General features: G+C 36.6%; 2 protein-coding genes across 6 annotated transcripts; one reads left to right on the forward strand and one right to left on the reverse strand.

The window, feature by feature from the left end:
- Positions 1–401: 401 nt before the first annotated feature.
- On the reverse strand, positions 402–1,151 carry LOC138874686 (uncharacterized). The gene has a single exon (XM_070153462.1). It carries the CDS (start codon positions 1,149–1,151, stop codon positions 402–404), a length of 750 nt encoding a protein of 249 aa, XP_070009563.1.
- A 13,696-nt stretch (positions 1,152–14,847) lies between these two features.
- LOC104235057 (uncharacterized) lies at positions 14,848–21,579 on the forward strand. 5 transcript variants are annotated; one of them, XM_009788731.2, is made up of 10 exons: positions 14,848–14,988; positions 17,123–17,197; positions 17,867–17,976; positions 18,221–18,289; positions 19,190–19,305; positions 19,715–19,769; positions 19,882–20,002; positions 20,161–20,208; positions 20,296–20,390; positions 21,029–21,579. In XM_009788731.2, the coding sequence occupies exons 3-10, from the start codon at positions 17,875–17,877 to the stop codon at positions 21,122–21,124; spliced, it is 702 nt and encodes a 233-aa protein (XP_009787033.1). In that variant the 5' UTR covers positions 14,848–14,988; positions 17,123–17,197; positions 17,867–17,874; the 3' UTR covers positions 21,125–21,579. The 5 variants fall into 5 exon arrangements, with proteins under 5 accessions (XP_009787033.1, XP_009787031.1, XP_009787028.1 ...); XM_009788729.2 differs by having other exon boundaries at positions 14,849–14,988; positions 17,123–17,225; XM_009788726.2 differs by lacking the exon at positions 14,848–14,988 and adding an exon at positions 15,498–15,579 and having other exon boundaries at positions 17,123–17,225.
- Positions 21,580–22,011: the final 432 nt, after the last annotated feature.

Consider the following 22,011-nt stretch of genomic DNA (forward strand, 5'->3'; position numbering starts at 1 on the left):
CTCACTGTTGTCATCATCTTCATCATCATCTGATTGAGCCATCAAAGCAAATACTGAATCATATTCATTTTCTTCACTTTCAACTGCCATCATGGAACTGTCACCTGTATCAGTTTCTTCTTCAGACTCACTAGAGGAATCTCCCTATGCTGCAAGAGGCTGTTTTACCACATTGTCAGCAGATTTCTTCCTTTTGAAATGCTTGTCAGGAACGGGGTTCCTCTTTGCTGCTTTATCAGGGTTGTATTTGGAGTGTTCTTGCTTCATGAGAGGACAATCTTTGATGAAGTTCCCTGGCTTTCCACATTTGTGGCAGAGGTCATAGTTCTTTGGTCTGCTGGAGTTGCCCCTTTCTAGTATTCCTCGATTTCTTTTGACCATATTCTAAACCTTTCGGTTAATTAAGCCATGTCACTATACTCCTCACTTGAGTCATTGCTTTCAGCTTTGATTACCAGGTTCTTTTCCTTCTTTGGTTCTCTTCTTTCACTGTCTATCTTCCTCTTCATCTTGTAGGTTTTCAGATTTCCAACCAGCTCATCTATGGCCAGCTCCTGCAGGTCCTTTGCTTTAGTAATAGCATTCACTTTACTCTCCCATGAACTAAGCAGAATACTAAGGATCTTCCTTATGAGCTTGTTCCTGGGAATGATTTCACCAAGTGAGTGTAGCTCATTTATGATGGAAGTGAATCTTTTGTGCATATCTTGAATAGATTCATCATCTTTCATCCTAAAAAGTTCATACTCGGTGGTGAGCATATCCATATTGGATTGTTTTACTTGAGTGGTTCCCTCATGTGTTGTTTGCAAAGCTTCCCATATCTCATTGGTAGTTTCACAAGCAGGGATCCTATTGTATTCATCAGGTCTTATTCCACACACCAAAATTTTCTTGGTACGAAATGTTTTCTCCATATCTTTTCTATCTGCGTTAGTATATTCTTTTCTAGTATTTGGCATCATCAATGGAAGATTTCTGACGTTCTTCATTGGGATATATAGACCATCACATATGACATCCCATAACTCAGAATCATCAGCCATGATAAAATCATGCATTCTTGTCTTCCACCTCCCATAGTATTGCCCATTAAACCTGGGTGGTCTATACGTAGATTGACCTTCTTCAAAATTTGGTGGAGCAGCCATAAGGATCCTTCCTAGGTGTTAGCCTGATAGGAGGAACCCACTATGATACCAATTGATAGTTTATATGAGCCCACCAAACTATAAAATACCAGGTCCTCTATAAGTTTTCACTGAGAATGTTAATGAAACAGTAAGTAAATAAGATAGGGAGTTTTACGTGGAAAAATCCCTACTCAAGGGGATAAAACCACAACCTACACTGGTAGGATTTCAACTTCACTATGAGCAAATTTTAGATTACAACATATAAAATCTAGAAATTAAACTCTTAATCCCTCACTAACTCATAATACACCTATTACAAGTTATTTTGCAATACACCTATTACAAAGACTTCAACTCATGACTAACTCAAGTCACGCCACAAACACAAAGGGTTTATGGTTTTACAAAGGGGTTCCTAAGCAAAGCTTCTAGCTAAGAAAATTAGGAATTACAATGAAGAACAATTATAAAGTTACAACTCAACTAAGGACAACAAAATACTATATTTAGGAACTAGTCCGTAGTAGCATTAAACTTTGTTCTTGATGCACTTGAGAATTGAATGCACGAATCTCAGAATGCTTGAAGTAAATTCTCAAGTGTTCAAGTGATGTTTTGTTATAATGTCTTTGTTAATACACCTTTGATGACATCACTTGAATGATGTAAGCACTTAGTTGGTCGAAGGACAAGTGACTGCAGAACTGTGCTACACTGTGTGCACTGTTTCTGTGGCAGTCACATTCCAGATGTGCATAGTTAACTTTCATATTGCTGTCAGGGAAACACAAGGGATCAAGTCCCTATGTTGGCTCTCTGACATCTATAGTTGCAGCAGTTCACATTAGCTGGAGTCCATTGATTAGCAATGTATACCAAGTGTGTTAGGTTCCCTATCTGGTTCTTGACAGTAAGTTTGTTAGATCATTAAAACATAAGGCTAAGATATTAAAAACCCATCAATCAGCCTCGCATCTGCTCTGTTCTGCTTGTGATTTAGAAAACGCCTTCCGATGGAGTGCCAAGGCCTATGCAGAAAGAAGAAAGGAAATTAGACAAGAAGAAATAAATACAAGTGTGATATCGATGATGGGAGTTGAGACTTACCCGACTCAGGATTCGTTGAGCCTCGTCAAAGAGACTCGATGCATCACTCATGTCGGTAGCATCATCAACTCATGTAAAGAAACCACGAAAAAGGTCATCCCCTCTGTGGGATCCTTCCACATCGGGAGTCCCTATGGCTTGGGCTTCCTGAATTGCCTCCTCAGAAAATGTAGGGAGGGTCGGCGAATCTCCAATTACTATTGCCCCTAGCGAGTCACTTGGGGCGTTCTCTTCATTTTGAAGGGTCTCGGAGTGAGCCCCTTCAGGCATACGCACTGATTGCTCATTTTGGCGGGAGGCATCTTCAGTCTTTGATGACTCAGTGACTTTGCCCGGGCCCTCTTCCAAGACCTCCTCGGTTCGAGGCTGAATCTCTTCAACCCTCACCAACTAACCGGTCATTGGGGCCTCAGTGTTTTTCTTCACTCGGACAACCAGTTCGGAATTGTCGTCTTCATCTTCTTCTTCTTTCTCTCTTAGTCACTGAGCTGCCTCAGCAGGTAGAGGGATGGTGTCTTTCTTTGGCTTATGAGCCTTACTTTTCTTGGGCTTTGGATCCTCAGAGGTCGAGACCCTTTTTCTCTTTTTATCCTTTGCCGGTTTTGGGGCTGGGGGAGAAACCTCCTTTTCCACGGACGGGGCCACGGGGCCCTCACGACAATATCTTGTCCGAGGCCTGTATGAAAGGAAATCAAGTGAGTATCAAAAGAAACATTGTAGAGAAAATTATCAATTACGTGAAAAGGGGCTTAACATGATTGTTGGCCTCCCATCAGACCCTTGGCAAATCACACCATGAGCGCTCAGCGTACGAAGAGGTCGAAGCCATATCCCGAACCCAACTCTCGAGGTTAGGAATTGCACTGGTATCCAAGAGACCGCTACATAAGGCTGTACTGTGGGCCGGTCTGGGCCCAGGACCGGCCTAGGACCGCGGTCCAAACGGGCCTAACAGGCCTAATAGGCCGATTCAAGTGGGCCTGGGCTTAAGTGTGCAAAAGCCCGTGACGAGCCGGTTCAACACAAATAGCCCGTGAGCCCGGGACCGGCAGGCGGGCCTGGGCCGGTTCAACCGGGCCAAACGGTCCCCAACGGCTATTTTTTAAAAAAAAAAAAAAATTAAAATGCCCAACGGCTAGATTTAAAATCTGGTCGTTGGGCTTCAAATTTGGTCTATTATGCACTTTAAAAATATAGCCATTTGGCCCCCAAACTTTGCTTTAACCCCACATTTTTTATAATTATACTTTTTCCCAATTCGCAACTATAAATAACCCCCCCCCCCATTCTTTCATTTTTACTCACAAATTCATCAATCTATCTCTAATTTTCTTCTATAATTGCTTACTTTATTATTGCAATTTCGTGAAAAATTGTGAAGTTGGTGAATTGAAGTATTCAAGTCTTCAACGATATTCAATTTTCAAGAAGTTGTTCGTCAATTTGGTAAACTCGTTCCAACTCTTAAGTTTTAATATTATAATTTTGTTAGTTTTATTTAATATAATTATAATTAATGTGGCATTTTCTCTGAAAAAACTTTTTGGTGGTAAGAGTAAGGGAAAATCTAAAATTGGTGAATCTAGTAGCCAAACTACTACTCTTCCCCCGGCTCCCCGACCCAGACCTGTTACCCGTCCTCCTCCACCTATTATTTTTGATAGTGATAACTCTTGTTTTCAATTTTTTGATAGTCAATTTTGCCATGATATTGCACCGGGTCAACAATTAAATGAAGAAGTTATGAATGCTCTTTATCCTAATGAAACTATCTTTGAAAATGATGAGGAAAATTATGATTTAGATGAAATGCAACCGGATTTAGATGATACACCTACTAGTCCTATTAATAACCCAACTGATGCCCCGCCTGACCCTCCTATAGTAACCCCTACTTTTAATAAACAACCTTCTAAATGGCCCGAAACATCTCTTGTTTGGCATTTTTTTTACTCAACTAAGAAAACAAAATAAGGCTAAGTGTAAAACTTGTGGGTCTCAACTAGTTCATAAATTTACTGGAGACCGTAGCGGTACAGGTAGTTTGACTACACACATATTGAAACACACTAGAGATAAAGCTAGATTTTTACAAATGAAAGCTGCGCAAGAGGGGACAAGTGTAGATAGTACGGTTAACCCTAGTACAGGTTCAAATCTAGTTCAACCGGGAATTAACACTGTTACCGGTGGCATTTCGTGAAGAATTGGCAAAAATGGTTACTGTTATGTACTTACCCTATAGTTTTCCTTCTAACCCTCATTTTGTGCATTATATTAGAAGAGTTTTTAATCCTACTTATAAAGGATGGCCTTGCGCAACCGTAAAGAGCGATATTTATAAATATAAACATGAATATGAACAATATTTGCGCTATTTATTTACTCGTATAGATTGTAGCATTGCTATTACTACTGATATTGGTAGAAGTGGTAATGACTGTGATTATCTAACTGTTACAAGTCATTGGATAGATGAGAAGTGGATAATGCAAAAGTGCATTATTACTTACAGAATAATTAATTCACGCCACACAAGTAAGTTTATTGCTAACACAATTGTAGATATTTGTAGATATTTTTGCATTAGAGATAAAATTATGTCGGTTTCAATGAATAATGCTTCTAGTAACACTAATGCTATAGGCTTGCTCACAACTACACTAAATCCTGCATTTAGTAATATTATTCATGCCATTTAATTGTCGGTACTGGTATGAAAGTTTTAAAAGTAGAAATTGAAAAGGTTAAAATGGCTTTTAATTGGCTTTTTTATTCAAACCGTAGAAGTAGACTTAGAGACTATTTTAAAAAATGTGATGAATTTGGCCTTAGAGAAAGAAAGGTTCCTAAACCTTGTCCGACTAGATGGAATTACATGTATGAAAGTTTAGTTGTTGCATATGAATATAGGAACCCAATAAGCGCAACGTATAATGCTCGTGTAGGTGATGGTGATGATGATGATGATGAGCACCTTACAAATCAAGATTGGAGTAATGTTAAGCTTGTATACTTTTTAGAACAATTTCATATTGCTACAAATGAATTATATGGCCAATATTATCCTACTATTTCTAACTATTTAGTTTATATTGCAACACTTGTAGTTTTATTTACTCAATTTTCAGAGGGTGGAGTAATTTATCAAGAAGCTATTAATTCTATGAAAGCTAAGTTTAAAAAATATTTTTTCCCTATCTCCCCTATTTTTGGTGTTGCTGCATTGTTAAATCCTACAATAAAATTAGGAGGTCCTCACTTTTGGTATTCAAAAATTTATAACGCTTTATCACTTTCAGCTGAGGAATTTGCTACACTTGGAGATGCAAAAGCCTCAATTAAAATAAATGCTCAAACTATTTATAATGCTTATCAACTTGCCTTAGATCAAGCTAGACCAAATGTTCCAACTCCTACTTCATCTAGTTCGCAAGCATCTAAAAGAACTGCGGGCCTAAAAGCCCTTAGTTCTTGGACGGAGTTCAGGGGTTCTCAAGGTGATAATTTTGGTGATAGTTCACAACTAAATGAGCTTCAAGTTTATTTGTCGCAGGGACTTGAATCATAGAATCCCGATGGCTCCTTCGATGTTTTGGAATGGTGGAAGGACAAACAAAAACACTATCCGGTTCTTTCAAGGATGGCTCGAGATATTTTAAGTGTTCAAGTTTCAACAGTGGCATCGGAGAGTGCATTCAGTCAAGCGAGACTTCAAATCGGTGATCATAGAGCGTCTATGAGGGAGAGCTTGGAAAAATCAATACTCTTCAAAGATTGGATCCGTTCGGAAAAAAGAAATTTTGGACTTGCAGAATCACAACCGGAGATAGATGAAGCTTATGAAGAAATGCTAGCGAAACTTGCGCAGGATGCTGCTTCGCCCGGAAGCGGTGATGAACAAGCTTCTTTTCCACCACCACCAACGGAAATTCCTCCGGACCATGAAAGATTTATGAGATTTGTTAGAGATAATACATAGACTAACATGTAACTTGTATTTTGGCATATCTTCCTTAGTTTTTTTCCTTTTAATGGTGGTATTAGTACCTTGTTGTGCTCATTCCATTGGGGGAGGAAGACTAAGAAAGATATTGTCATTCTTTGTTAATGTCGTAATAATAAAATATATAAGACATTCCCTTGAATATTTCTTTGCAATTTATTTTGTGTTTAAATTTGATATAGTATATATTATATATCTAATACATATAATATATATATATATATATATATATATATATATATATATATATATATATATATATATATATATATAAAAGGCACTATATATATCTCTAATACATACAAACTATATATATATATATCTAATACATAATATATATATACATACATATATATAAGGCAATACATACTATATATACTATATATATTTATATAGCTATATATAAGCAATTTATACTAGTATATACATATATAGTTTACAAGAAAGTGTCTTAGATAAAAAAATAACCTAAATAGCCTATATATATATATGTGTATGTATATATATATATATATATACATACACATATATATAAGGCGCTATATATATCTCTAATACATATAAACTATATATATATATATATATATATATATATATATATATAATACATATAAACTCTATATATATATATATATATATATATATATACATACATACATACATATATATAAGGCAATATATATTACATAAGGCAATATATAATTATATATACACATAATACACCCTTATATATACATACTATACATACTATATATACTATATATATTTATATAGCTATATATAAGCAATTTATACTAGTATATACATACATAGTTTACAAGAAAGTGCTTTAGATAAAAAAAAATAGCCCGAAACGAAAAAAAGCCCGTTAGGCTCGTTTAGGCCCGGCCTATTTAGCCCGGGACCATGTGGGCTTAGGACCACCGTGGGCCGGTTCCACACATTGGGACCGTTTGGCCCGGGACCGCCTAAGCCCGGCCCGCCTCAAGCCCAGGCTAGTTTGACCCGGGTCCGAACCACAATACAGCCTTACCGCTACATCGTAGAAAGGGATGTCGATGAGAAGAAGCAAAGGAAACAAAACAATAAATAGAAGCTATAGGTGGGATTGTGCTTATGGTTCTTATTCCATTCCTCGGAAAATGGCATCTTCTCGGCCGGGATTAGGTCGGAAGTCTTCACTCGAACGAACCGGCACATCCATCCTCGATCCTTGTCCTCATCTATGCTCGAGAATAGCACCTTGATAGCCCGATGTTGAAGTCTTATTAACCCACCTCGATAGAGACAGGGGCTGTACAACCTGATGAGGTGGTCGAGGGTGAAAGGCATCCCTTCGACTTTGCTCGCAAAGAATCGGATCAGAATAACAATCCGCCAAAAAAAGGGATGGATTTGACCTAGGGTTATTTGATATTGACAGCAAAAATCGACGATGACGGGATCGATGGGGCCCAGCATGAAAGGGTAAGTGTAAATACTTAGAAACCCTTCCACATGTTTAGTGATGTCTTCTTCGGGGCCCGGAATCACCAGCACTTTATCTTCCCAATGGCAATTTTTCTTTACCTGCTCAAGGTCGCCCTCAGTTATCGAGCATATATCTCGACATTGGCTCGCATCGACCAGGGACCGACGAATTTTTCTCTGCCTTGAAGTCAGAAGTAAGGACACACCCCTAGGAACACACTCCTCAGGGCGCGACTCCACTGGTGTTTTATTACCGACCGACCGCGATGAAAAAGAGTTTCCCTTTTGAGGAATAGTGTTTGACATTTTTGCCATTTTTGTGTGAGTTTAAAGAGAGAGGGAGATGATAGGATTTGGTGTTTGAAAAGGGATTAACAACAAACCCTGGAAACTAATGAATAAAGGAAGAACTTAAGGGATGTAAAAGCTTAAGAGATTAGAAGAAAGTGAAAGTAAAAATTGGATCAATAAGAGAGGAGGCCTATTTAAGTGATTCACGGCGACGGTTCAAAGGCACTTGTGGCCGACCACCAACTAACGCTCATTAATGACTTGGGAAACTGTACCGACGGGACATTTCAGTCGCTTCCAACGCTTATGTCACGAGGATGACGTCATGACAGGTCGAGGTACAAAATCAAAGGCTCAATTTATTTCTTCTCATTACACTCTAAGAAACGAGGGGACTATCTATATACGGTTAAAACCTGGCCTACCTAATTCTACTATTTGATCGAGACTAGGGAGTTGCATCAAAGGTCGGCCCTGCAGTGGATCAGACCAAAGCACGAGAATAAGGTACCGAGTTTGAGGATCGAGGTACCTATCGAGATCAAGGCCAGTAGCGATCGAAATCAAATGAAGCAGACATTAAGCAAAGTATAATAATAGAAAGGCAAGGTATCTGTGACTGGTCAAAGATCGTGGTGAAAATCTCGGAACAGATCAATTCAAGGGCGGTTGTTTAGCTAATCATGGGATTTACTTCTGTAATTAGAATTGTACAATGAATAAGATTCTTCTACTATATAAAGAGGGTTCTAACCATCTTGTATGAACCTTATACTCTGAGATATCAAAGCAATATAACGCATTTTCTTTAGTTCATATTCTTGTTCATCAGCATGTTATATTTTAACCGTTCTTGCACCAATCAGTTCGAGGGTATTCAAGCTCGAGGACTGAATTCCGTTCAAATACTGGTTTGCTTTATCTTATTGTTAATTTCTATTACTAATCTTTATATTTATCAATTGGTATTAGGTAAAATCGCGTATCCTTAAAATCACATTATAAATTTAATTGTTATCCAATTTTAAGGATAAACAAAGCTATTTAAAATGGACATAACTGGTATTTTCCCTTAATAAAGCTCGATTGGGCTCGGCTCGATATTATAACAAGCTCGGTATAATAATAAGTTCGTGTGGATTGGCTTGGCGTCTAGGCCTAACTGTAACATAGTAAAACGATAGCGAATAAATCTGATAGTAATCTTACTTGTCCGTAATGCTACAGTACAAACTAAACTAACCATTTATAACATGTTAAATTACATTGACATATAGCTCTTAAAGCTGTATCCTACTATTTGAATTTAGTTATGTTATATTCTGTATCAAGTATAGTTTTTGTACACAGTTCTTAAAAAGATGTTCTATTTTACTATATTACTAAAATATGGAGTAAAATTAAGTATAGTGATTATTTGTTGCGACCAAACGGACATGTAAGTATACGCAATCGTCAAGTAATAAAGTAATGAGATAGAATATCAAATCCACGAGGATTTATGATTTAACCAATAACTAGATTAAACTATCCTAATTATCTAAACAAGAATTAAACCTAAAAGTATTTGAATCTAATTAACCACAATAAAAAATAAGAGGAAGAGGAGATTCTTATATTATCAATGTAATGAAAACGATCTATGGTTATGGGCTATCTAACAATCCTACCGTATTCTTTAATTGATTTAACTTCTTAATCTATCTAATTTACTAGTTGACCGAATGGTTTATATGTATAGCGTATTCTCACAATACTATTTCCATCATATATCAACCATATATTCCTATGGTTTAAATCTATCATGAATGAATAAGGAACATGGCATTCAACTAAGAAAGATTGTTAGGTATATTCCTATCCTAACCGCGAAACTATTCCATTAACCACAGCTTCAGAAGCAAACTCTACTCAATCTTATTTGCAATCTAGAATTCTCACTCATGAGTTCAGCCCTAGATTTGTAGATAGTATTTGATTTGTCAAGACCCAATTTTTCCTCCGTTGGGTATCTTGATGGCACCTAGTCTTAGGGACTAGGTAAACCTCACATTTAATGAAACAACAACATTATTTAAATGACATCTAACAAATTGAAAGAAATCTCTTTTAAAATTTAAAATTCTCAAAATCGGTGGTACAAGTCATAAGCTCTATAGAGTTTGCTACAACTTCTAAATACAACTGTTTGAAAATATGTAAAAACAGTGTAAGTACAAAATAGGAAGGTGATTCTGAAGCCTACAAACACAGCAGCAGGTTTACCTTGAGTCTCCTCAACAAGAATTCGCACAGCTACTAACGATCTAATACCTGGATATGCACACAAAAAATGCAGAAACGTAGTATGAGCACACCACAGCGGTGCCCATTAAGTATCAAGACTAACCTCAATGGAGTAGTGACGAGGAATAGTCAAGACACCTACTGGTCCAATAACCTGATTAAGTATAAGTATAAGAGCAACAAAGTATGATATCTACATAAAGATTATGTGATATCGCTAACAATACAGTAATTCCAATGAGAAAGGAAACGGCAAGTAACAGCAGAATACCATAATAATGACACAGAAGCTTGAGTGGAAACACAGCCTAAATCCGAAATTACAGATAGAGCAAGGACAAGTAATAACTTAGCAACTACGACCGCTTTCACATTAGGTTTTAGTCAATAACTCCACGAGGTACCGAACTTTGGACAAATCACAACTCACGAGTCTCAATACCTGAACCCTAACATTTGGCATCTTGTGCCCTCTTTACATTTCATAACCGCACTAACGACTCACATGCCAAATAGAGCCATTCTCACATAGAAGGCAAGTAAACAAGGGTGTGCATCTATACTCAATAATTTCAAGAAGACGTCTTATCCGATAAGAGTGTTTAACTACGTGTATGCTTGTGCAAGTGTCCTAACATAATTCATACCAGCTAGTAAGCATAAGGAAAAGAACGGACAACACGTAAAATGTTTTCTCACAACTTCACAAGTTAAAGCTCACACAGGTAGGTGTACCACTATACAAATATCAACAACAGGAATTCCCCCAGGCCATCACAAATTATCACAAACCAATCACTGACATAAGCCCTCCTGTCTCGCTATGTGTGCAATAATAATATAGTAAGTGCCCGCCTTGTCTCGTCACATGTGCATTATAATGTTCTCACCTTGTCTTGCCACATGTGCAACCCCCCCATATATATATATATATATATATATATATATATATATGTGTGTGTGTGTGTGTGTATGTATATATATATATATGTGTATGTATATATATATATATATATATATATATATATATATGTATGTATATATATATATATATATATATATATGTATATATCCCGCCTTGTCACGCCACATGTGCAAATATCAACAGTAACAATAGCACGACAGAAACCTCGTGCAACACAATAACAAATACAACGGTAACAATGACAATAAATACGAGAGTACGATAAGCAAATCAATTCAAGAACTTTCGATCACAAAAAAATGGTAGAACTAGTTCATAAGGAATGACCACAATAGAGAATACTAAGCGTAATAAGAACATCTCAAAAAGGGAGGAGATAATATGTAACAACGATCCCACGATATACAGTTCAACAACAAAGGAGCTAACAGAAGTCGAATAATTCCAAATAAGGACATGTCAACTAAAATATAGGATATCTAAACTTCTTTTAAGGTTGGACAATTACCGAGAATATACAACAAATTCAATTAAGGATAAGCGGCGGGAAGATAATCATAACCTAATTAAGACTAAACAATTATAGGATGAGATAATAATAATTTCAAATAAAGATAAGCAGTTATGAAAAGATAGCATGACAATAGCAAAGGTAAAAATCCCCAGTTAAGTCAAATAAGAGTCAAATAGGCAATAAGAGTGAATCATAAAGCAATTAATTCCAAGCATGTAGAGGTAAAACTAATAAATAGGAAACTCAATCATATCAAGAACAACTTCATACTCAGTGAATATGAGGACCTAAAAACTCTAAAAGGCCAACTTTCCTTAAATAAGTTCGAGCACGCACTCGTCACCTCGCGTACACGGACTACAATTAGCATAGAAAACTCAAATCCTAAGGGAAAATCCTCCACACAAGGTTAGGCAAGATACTTACCTCAAAGAAGACAAACCGATACTCTAAAATGAACTTCTCGGGTGAAATAACCTCCGGACAACTCAAATCTAGCCAAAATAACTTCAAAACATAAATAAAACTCATAAGAAACTATTCCGGATCATAAAGTCTCAATCTTTATTATAATCTAAAAATCGACTCAAAAGTCAACCCCTGAGTCCGCACCTTGGAACCTGACAAATTTTATAAAACTCGAACACCCATTCTGATACGAGTTCATCCATACAAAAATTATCAAATTCCGATACTATTTCGTCCTTCAACTCATGATTTTTCATTTTGGAAATTTTCTTCAAAAACCTTCATTTTCCCCAACGCAAAACACAAATTAAATGATAAAAATAAAGATAAAATCATGGAATATAATAAATTCTAGGTGAAGAACACTTACCCAATCGATTTGCTTGAAAAATTCACAAAGAAGCTCCAAAAACCGAGGTCTAAAACTCAAAATATGAAGAAAATGACCAAACCTTCGACTTATATGATTCTGCCCAGGAGTTTCGCATTTGCGGACAATGATGCACACCTGCGCATACGCATTTGAGAACTCTGATAGCCAGCGGCAACGCAGAAGCGCAAAGGGGGACGCAGAAGCGAGCTTCTTCGCAGGTGCGATCGCTGGACCGCAAAAGCGGTCTCTACACCTGCATGCAGGCCTCCGCAGAAGCGAGCGATCTCCCATGCCTCAAGGATCGCAGAAGCGACCAGGCTCACGCAGATGCGGAGCCGCACCTGCGCTCCATGGTCGCAGGTGCGAAAACACTAGAACCAGACTTGTTCAAAACTATAAAAAAAATATCTGAAACTCGTCTGAAACACGCCCGGGGCCACCAGGACCCCGTCTAAGCATACCATCAAGTCCCATAACCTAACACGGACTTTCTCGAGGTCTCAAATCACATCAAACAACGCCGAAAAAAAACAAATCGCGCCATGAATTGAATTTATGAACTTTCAAATCTTCTAACTTCTAGAACTCATGCCAAAACCTATCAAATCAACCCGAAACGACGCCAAATTTTGCAGACAAGTCCCAAGTGATATAACGGAGCTGTTCCAACTCTCGAAATCGCATTCTGAGCCCAATATCATAAAAGTCAACTTTTGGTCAAACTTTTCCATTTTCCAAACTTCAACTTTTTCAACTTTTGCCGAAATGCTCCAAATTATCCTATGGACCTCCAAATCCGGGCGCACGCCTAAGCCAAAAATCACCATACGAAGCTGTTGAGTTCATCCAAAACTCATTCCGGAGTGGTTTACACAAAAGTCAAAAATTCCGGTCAACTCACACCTGCTTAAGCTTCCAAAACTGAAATCTTTTTTCCAATTGGACTCTGAATCATCCGGTAACTGAATTTGACCATGCACGCAAGTCAATACACATAATACGAAGCTACTCAAGACCTCATGTTGCTGAATGAAACTTAAATTCTCAAAACGACCGGTCAGGTTGTTACACGATTGATGATTAAACAATTAAATAATTAAGCGCATGATTGATTAAAAAAATTAATATGGTAGACTAGAAATCAAAATCAGTATTCAAACAATAATAATCATGAAAGAGCCAAAACTCTAGATCATGAAGTTTAGCTCTACACGACCAAGAGGTGTAGGAAATGTTTTCTTTCAATTCCAAGTCAGCTTAAAAAAGCTGAAAAAAGAGCTGAAATCCGTGTCAGGGGATTGTATGAGGCATGCCCCTGGACGGGCTCCCAATTCCATTTTTTCTTCTTTTTCTCTCGCTCGTCCATGCTGCCCTCAAGTTTACTGTTTTGTTTCGCTGCCAATTCCCTTAGCTCGTGCACCTCTCCCGCGAAGCACGAGCTTTGAACGAGCCATCTTCATTTTTCTTTTCTTCGTCTTTTCATGTGTCATTTCGTGCTAAATCACTTTTTTTTTTCATCAACTTTCATCCAAATATATTTTTTCACATGAAAAACACGTAATGAGCATAAATTCATCCAACAGTCCCGCAATCTTCATGAAATCATAAAAAAAAACACGGGACATAAGAACACCCAAAAACATGGACTTTCACCAATTATCACTATTTATGTTAAGCGTGAATTGGTAGTTGAGAAAAACAAAACAAGCAATATGCACCACCTGGCTAATTTATGCAAATATTCCTCTTTTAGGTCACTTTTACATCTTGTCCCTATTTTAAGAAGTTGTATAAATATATCTCTTGAAAAATGACATTTTCCGGATAACATTAGATTCGAGATAATGTTTACGTAGTTAATTTTTTGGTTTACTCACAGATTATGTTAGTGATCTAACGTTTGCAATAACTTATTAAATTTTAAACCATAATCTATCAATTTCTCATAAGATTTTCAATTTGTTAAAAAAAAGTTTTTAACCATTATCTAAAAAGGTCCATTAACTGCAAAAGAAATAAAAGAAATCATTTATTAAAAAGTTGATATAAAAAAGGAGACAGTCGGCAAAAATTTCACCTAATAGTGTCATATTATATATCTTTAATCTTAAATCTGTTTTTGAACAAACAAATTTCCCAAAAAAGAAAAAAATACAAAAAAAAAAAAAACAAAAAGATCAGCTAAGACGGGTCCAAATGATTATAATATGCAAAAATAGCTAAATATGGCTACAAATTAGGCGGTGTTTTAGCAACATGGCTGGTTAATGGCTATGGAACCCAAGAATCTGTCACATTTCTCCATTTTTCCTCTTTTCTTCTTCTTCTTCTTCTTCCACCATTGTGGTTTCTGCCATCTCAGTAGTTGAGTCAAGAACATGTGATTTATCTTCTTCTATGCCATAAAATAAGGTACTTTTTTTTTAATTGTACGCATGCAAATGTTCACCATTCTATTGAATCAAGAACATGAATTTCTCTTATTATATGCCAATTAAAGGTGATACCTTTTTTTGTATTTTTGTATCTGCATGCAGTTTGCAAATTAATGGTGTATACTTTATGTTTATTTGAGGTGTTCTTTTATTCTTTTTGTCTTATGTAATGATATGGCATGGTTGGATGTAAAAAAGAATTAATCTTTCTATTACCTTTTAGAAAGAAAAAAGAAACTTTTCCCATTCCTGTGCACCTGTAATTAAGTCCATTAAACAAAAGTTCCCTTTAATTGCGGTGTTAATCTCCAACTTTCCTTATTGGGATTACAGGATTTTGGAGGGTAGAAGTAAGAGTGAAAATTAAAATGATGATAGTTTGAATTTTAAGAAAGCATGGTGTTGCTGTAATCATGATTTGAACAACTGTTGATTATTATTCTGTTTACCCTTTTGGTTTCTGTTTGAAACATTGTGAAAATTTGATCCTCCCAACATTTTCTTCTTCTTTCTAATGAGATTAAGGCGTAGTCAATGCATCCTTTCTTGTGCCTCCTCCCATCACAAAGTAAGCTTCTTTCTTCCACATTCTTCTAGTTTCATCTCTTGGTAATTGTGTATCCTTTTACTTTGCTGAAATTTTGGTTAATTAGCTTAGTCGAATGCAAGTATAGTTGAAGGCAGAGGGTCAAATTGAGTAAAAATGGATGTTGATGATTAATATTAGTGGATCCCGACATGTTTGGGATTGAGGTGTCGTAGTTTCTATTAGTGAATGCAAGTATGGTTAATGGACTGAACAATAGGTTTTATCAGTTCAAAACTGCCATTTTTGAACAATGTGGGTTATTTTGGTTATTCATAGGCAAGATACTTGAAGGGAAGCCTTGGAGCAACGGTAAAGTTGTTTCTGTGTGACCTATAGGTCATGGGTTCGAGTCGTGGAAGCAACCAAGATAAGTTGTCTACATCATATCCTTTGAGGTACGGCCCTTGGATCCTGCATGAATAGGGGATGCTTTGTGCACTGGGCTGTCCTTTTATAGACAAGATACTGGCCTAATATTTATCGAGTTTCGTACCGTGCCCCACTGGTCCTCGTGGATTTCTCGGTTATAAAACATAATTATTCGAACTTGAGCTACCTTGACTGTAGGCAAACGTAGGTCATTCTATTAGATTTAATAAGATGTAGATCCTAAGCTAGATGATGGATGATTAATTTATCATCATGAATAGTAGGGGGTGATGAGAAAAGCATTAACTTGCAATTTTCTTGAAGTTGTTGTTTGAATTTCTCTGCTGCACTCTGCTACGAGCTGTATGCACCTTCATGCATCTGTTGTTTTTTTGAGTGCATTCTATGCTGGGAAAGAGTAACTTTCGTCTTTCTGGAATTTACCTGTCTAATGTGGGGACTCAATTAATCTATTTGGCTAATTGCCTGTGATATTAAGTCAAATCCTTTGCGCTGAACTCTACCAAAGGAGTTGATTTAGAGCAAAGAAACGGTATATCAAATGCTGAGTCGTAATCTCATTTCAATTTGACTAACTTTTAGAAATAAATTCAGCTTGCAGTGGCTTTAGCTTGTCTCAATGTCCTCATGCCATATTGCGATCCGTTTACGTAATTATCTTTAACCAAACCCTTTTCACGCGCAGCAACTGGAATTAACCTTCAGTCTTTATAGACTCAGACTCGTGAAGTGATGCCAATGACCCTCTTTAAATTACTTTTATCTTTCTTCGTGTTGCTATCTTTTTTCTCTTTTTGATCTTTTTATTTCGCATTGAATGCCTCAGCTAGACCAGTTAAACAATGTTGCGATACTAGCTACATTGCTGATATATCCACTTGTGACAAGGGATGGTTCGTGAGTCCTTCGTTAAGGGCTCGTGCTCTTTAGGTTTGGGGGGGGGGGGGAAGGTACTAGGACAGTCAGGCAAGTCATTGATAGCAATATCCTCCTGCCCTTCTTGTTTAAACTTCATAAACTTGAATGCTGTAACATTTTCATTTCATTGTGTAATTGGGTTCCTTAGCAATTTATAATAAAGCAGGGTACACTTCTGCTCGTAATTTTATCTCACAGAACTTATGATATTCAGGCTGATGAAGATGAAAGTAATTGGCACGGAAAGAGGCTAGATGAGGAGCCAGCATGGTCACATAATTCTCCTCACGTAATTTCACAGTTAGCTCAGTGCTTTAGTGAGTTCAAGTTATTCTTCTAATTAATAATTTCATTAAAGGTCGCTGCATCCGTATTATTTTTGCCTACATTTCAGAAATTTTCTCCTAGGTAGTGTATTTTAGCCTTTCAAATCTTTCTTCTTCTTCTTCTTCTTCTTCAATACAGGAAATATGTTGTTTTACGATGTTTGTACTTCTTTTACATTGCAAAATTTTGGGATTGTCTAAATGGAAAGTTGGAAACTGTTATTCCTAACCAGCCGTGTTTTGAAAATTTTTGTATGACAAAATACTCTAGATGTCAAATCTCTTTTTTTGCAATATATATGTGAGCCTGAACATCTTTCATCAACAGTATTACTATCCAGAAAGAAGTCTTCATATTTTATGTTTAGAGGCTGTGTAAGCCAAACCGGACAATTGTACGGCCTAATTAGGATAAGCATGGTGCATCATAGACTAGTGCATGGTGCAAATTGTCGGAAGAACAATGCAAAGAATAGCGAAAAAGAAAGACTTCAATGCAAAACTTCAAGAAGCACTTCTTTGATTCTTTTTTGTTGGGGCTGTTGTTTCCTTTACTTCATATGTTAAGCGACTAGTATAAACGTTTCTAGTGTTATTTGTTCATTTCACTTATCGGATTTTGATGGCTGTAGCTAATGCTATGGTTGGACCACGAGCATGGATAGGAGGAATCTTCAACCGCTCGGGCAATAAACGGTTTGGAAGCGATAAATATCTTGACTACCCTTTAACTCCTCATCAGGTAAACCTGAGTACCATATTGTTGGACTTCGAATTTATCTGACCTTTACCTCTATTTCATGTCTATCCAAGTTGTATAGGCTTCTTTTTTAGCCTATCTCGTTGAATCGGTTCCTTTGTGCAGTGGTTCTTTCTGTTGGTAGAAATTGTTGAGACTATTATGGAAGTTATTTTTCTTACTTCTCTTTGTAATTTATACCTTCGTATCATTGTGGATCTTTTCATATATATTTAACTTCTGCCAGGAAGAAAGATTACGCAGGCTTCAAGAACGGCTAGGAGTACCTTTTGATGAAACACGCCTAGATCATCAAGTATTTCCAAAATGCTTGTTCTATTTTCATTTCCATGCTAATTTCAGTTCGTAGTTATAAATGCTAATATCTTGGGGATGATGAAATTGCAAGTTGCTACGGTTATGTAGAGGCATTTTTATAAGGGACTTGGAATACTATATTTATTGATCTAAATATGACTATCGGAAACGACGTCTCTATCTTCATAAGGTAGTAAGGTCTGCGTACACATTACTCTCACCAAACCCTGCTTGTGGGATTACTCTGGGTTTGTTATTGTTGTTGTTGATTGATCTAAATTATCTACCTTTTGTTTTACAGTTTATCAACAACATAAAAAAAAAAATATGTATGTACTTCGTATGAATATCAGAAACTAGACGGACATATTTTTCAGAATAATAATTAAAGAAATATATTATACAGTAATAATGTTCCCTTAACAGTTTATGGAATTATGAAGATCTAATCCGGTCTACTTGGCGTTCTACTATTGGTTACAAGTTTTCATGCCCGACAAATGTTCACATAACTAGTGATATTGCAAACAAAACAAGCTATGCAATAGTTCTTGAAATAAATCTGAAGTTTTCATATGCGGGCACTCTCATTAATTCAATATACTGAAATCTTGTAAGAAGTCACTAAAACATTCTGCCACTCTAATTTCATTGCAAAGCACTGAGATCACTATTTTATCACATTTAATCTTAATGATATTATCAGTATCTGCTAACCTATCAGAGTAGTAACTTAGTTTATCTGCGACGTATCAGAAAGTGGAAACCTTAGTTACCCCTGCATTTTCTTTCTGGATTTTGTTTCAATCTGTACCTGCGTGTCTTTTAAATTATGATATTGTTTACGTTTTTCTGGTTGTAACATGTATTTTAGCAAATAGTTAACTCCAATTTTCAGGAAGCTCTTCAAGCTTTATGGAACGCGGCATTTCCAAATGTTAAGCTGAAAAGTTTGATCTCCGAGCAATGGAAAGATATGGGCTGGCAAGGAGCAAATCCATCAACTGACTTCAGGTAAAGTTCAGCCTTTGAGATCCTAAATCTTTCGTCAAGATACATTAATAATTTTTCTCACTTTTATCGTCGGAAGAAATGTATAAGACTTTTGGCAAGAGGTGATTCATTTCCGCAGGTCAACTGCGATAATTAGAATGTAGCAGTTTGCTTGTTCATCTATAGAGAAAAAAGTATCCAACTATTCATTTGCGACACTCGTCTAGTGGCACTTCTATGACACCAGTAGAAAGCTAAGGATCAGGAAAATATAGTTCTTGGCGTTGTTCACTTTGATTCTTATTCACTTTTAAAAAAAGCCGAGATCTGTGTTCCAATGTATATCTCCAATATCTCCCCAACCTCTGACACTTAGTTTACTTTAGTTATCTAAAGTACTTATCTCATTTGAGAAATCATCTTGTTGTAGGGGTTGTGGATTTATTTCACTCGAGAATTTGCTGTTTTTTGCAACAAGATATCCGGTATGATCGTTTGGCTGTTCTGCAAAGAGCTTAAATTGCTCAGTAGGATAAGTTTTCATAGTATGATTGTGGCATAATAAGTCATAACTAATTACATATATTCAAAATCAAGGCTTGTTTTCATAGGTTGCTTTTCAAACGAAGTGGATCGAGGGCAACGTGGGAGTATCCATTTGCAGTTGCTGGGATTAATGTTTCATTCATGTTGATTCAGATGCTGGACTTATACTCAGGTGATCTAACGTTTTAAGCGATTATACTAATTAAGAACAATCTCATCTGCTTTCAAATATTATTCTTTATGATTCTTTATTGTCTCAAATTATACATTTTGCTAATATTTTCCTCTCCATTCTGAACCGGAATTGATTTTCTTCTTTTTCTCTTACAGAGAAGCCGAAGTGTCTACCGGGAATTAATTTCGTTAAGTTATTAGGAGGTAAGCCAGTCATATAGATAGAAAATTAACCTAAGTACTGAATCAGGGTGCTTTCTAGATGAACTTTTTCGCTAAAAAATAATGCAGAGGATGACGAGGCATTTGATGTTCTATACTGTATAGCGTTCGCGATGATGGATGCGCAGTGGCTGGCTATGTGTGCTTCATATATGGAGTTTAAGGTATACTTCTCTCTCTCTCTCTGTATTTGAACTTTATGAGTTCAAGTTATCTGTATCAATTTAGTGGATTTTTAACACATATACATGATATGAGCTAAAGTTACTAGGTTCGGCTGAAATTGTATCTATTACCCTATATGCGCCCCTGCTCTCGCCCTTCCATTTCTCACACACGTGTGGACCATATGGAGGAACATGTCATGAGCTTATGAATTAAGATTAATCCCATCGCACTTCTTTTTAGAAAATTATAATGCTGATTATTTTTTGATTTAACACTATCATTTAGGAGAGAGCATTAAACATACAGGTCCTTTAGTTCAAACACAACTTCATTTCTGTGTGACTTCACTAAATAAGGACGGTATAGGTATAGAACTTTGCTGTGCATTCGCATCAGAACGCCCTTTGCTAAACTGATATAGGAAATGAAGGGTTCCAAAGTTTAGTGATTTTACTCAATATTATTCTTTTTTACTGTGTTTGTCCGGAAAACAGTCATGTTTAGCATAAAGAGTTAGTCCTATGATCTGTAAATGAAGGTAAATGTAGATCTAAAACAGAAAAGAATGTCGCACAATATGTTAGCTTACTTTTCCTCTACACTCTACGAAAGTGTTTTTGTTTTATTCCTTCAGGATGTTTTGCAAGCGACAAGGACGCAATTAGAGAGGGAATTATCATTAGAAGATATACAAAGAATAGAAGATCTGCCAGCATACAACCTGATATAGCACATACACTTCTTATTCCCCTCGGTAATACCTGATAGCTCACTCATTCTGCAGTTTGGTTAATTAAAGACAGACAAAAAAAGGGCAGCCCGGTGCACTAAACTCCCGCTATGTGCGGGGTCCAGGGAAGGGCCGGATCACAAGGGTCTATTGTACACAGCCTTACCCTGCATTTCTGCAAGAGATTGTTTCCACGAGAGAGAGAGAATGCGATGAAATGATTGAGATACATCCAATAGCTAAACCTGAAATTTTCTATACAAAAGGATGGTAGTTTACACAACTCAAACATTACTGAATAGGTTTCGGATGTTTTCTATGATCTTTTTAGTCCGGTTAGTAGAAAATATAGAGAACTTCTAGAGTGTTTTACTGAATTTTTTTTTTGTTAATTTTGTATGATATCGTGATTGAGAAGAGCTTAATGGACATGAAAGATTCATATTTCCGATCCAGTGTGCTTGGGAATTTGTTGATGTGTAGTTGTTGAATGCATAGATGAAAGAAGTGTTGCCACAGGTTGGCTAACAATTTTGCCAGTTTTGAGTTATGCAAAGTCCTATCCTGTTGTTTCCTTTGGCGTCAGTTATCTTATTGTTTTGCTGTCGTTACAGTTTCTTTTCTCCAGTATTTCCAACATCCGCACTACTGTTTTTTTTCTCAAACTTGCTTTGTTTTTTTTTCTTAGAGCCGAGGGTCTATCGGAAACAGCTTTTCTACGTACACACTACTCTTTCCAGACCCCATTTGTGGGATTACACTGGGTATATTATTGTTGTTGTTGTTGTTCTGAGTTAAGTAATGTTATGTGCTTCTATGTTGACAGATTGGTTTTCCCCCACTGACTAGTACATTGTTAGTTTCTCAAATCTAAATGCCAATATTGA

This window comes from Nicotiana sylvestris, chromosome 8, assembly GCF_000393655.2.
Source record: "Nicotiana sylvestris chromosome 8, ASM39365v2, whole genome shotgun sequence".
Lineage (NCBI taxonomy): Eukaryota > Viridiplantae > Streptophyta > Magnoliopsida > Solanales > Solanaceae > Nicotiana > Nicotiana sylvestris.

Coding starts and splice junctions, on each gene's coding strand:
- LOC138874686 (XM_070153462.1), bottom strand. CDS start 1,151: ATGGCTGCTCCACCAAATTTTGAAGAAGGTCAATCTACGTATAGACCA.
- LOC104235057 (XM_009788726.2), top strand. CDS start 15,526: ATGAGATTAAGGCGTAGTCAATGCATCCTTTCTTGTGCCTCCTCCCAT. Junction 15,580..17,122: donor GTGCCTCCTCCCATCACAAA/GTAAGCTTCTTT, acceptor TATGATATTCAG/GCTGATGAAGATGAAAGTAA. Junction 19,770..19,881: donor TTTTTGCAACAAGATATCCG/GTATGATCGTTT, acceptor TTCAAAATCAAG/GCTTGTTTTCATAGGTTGCT.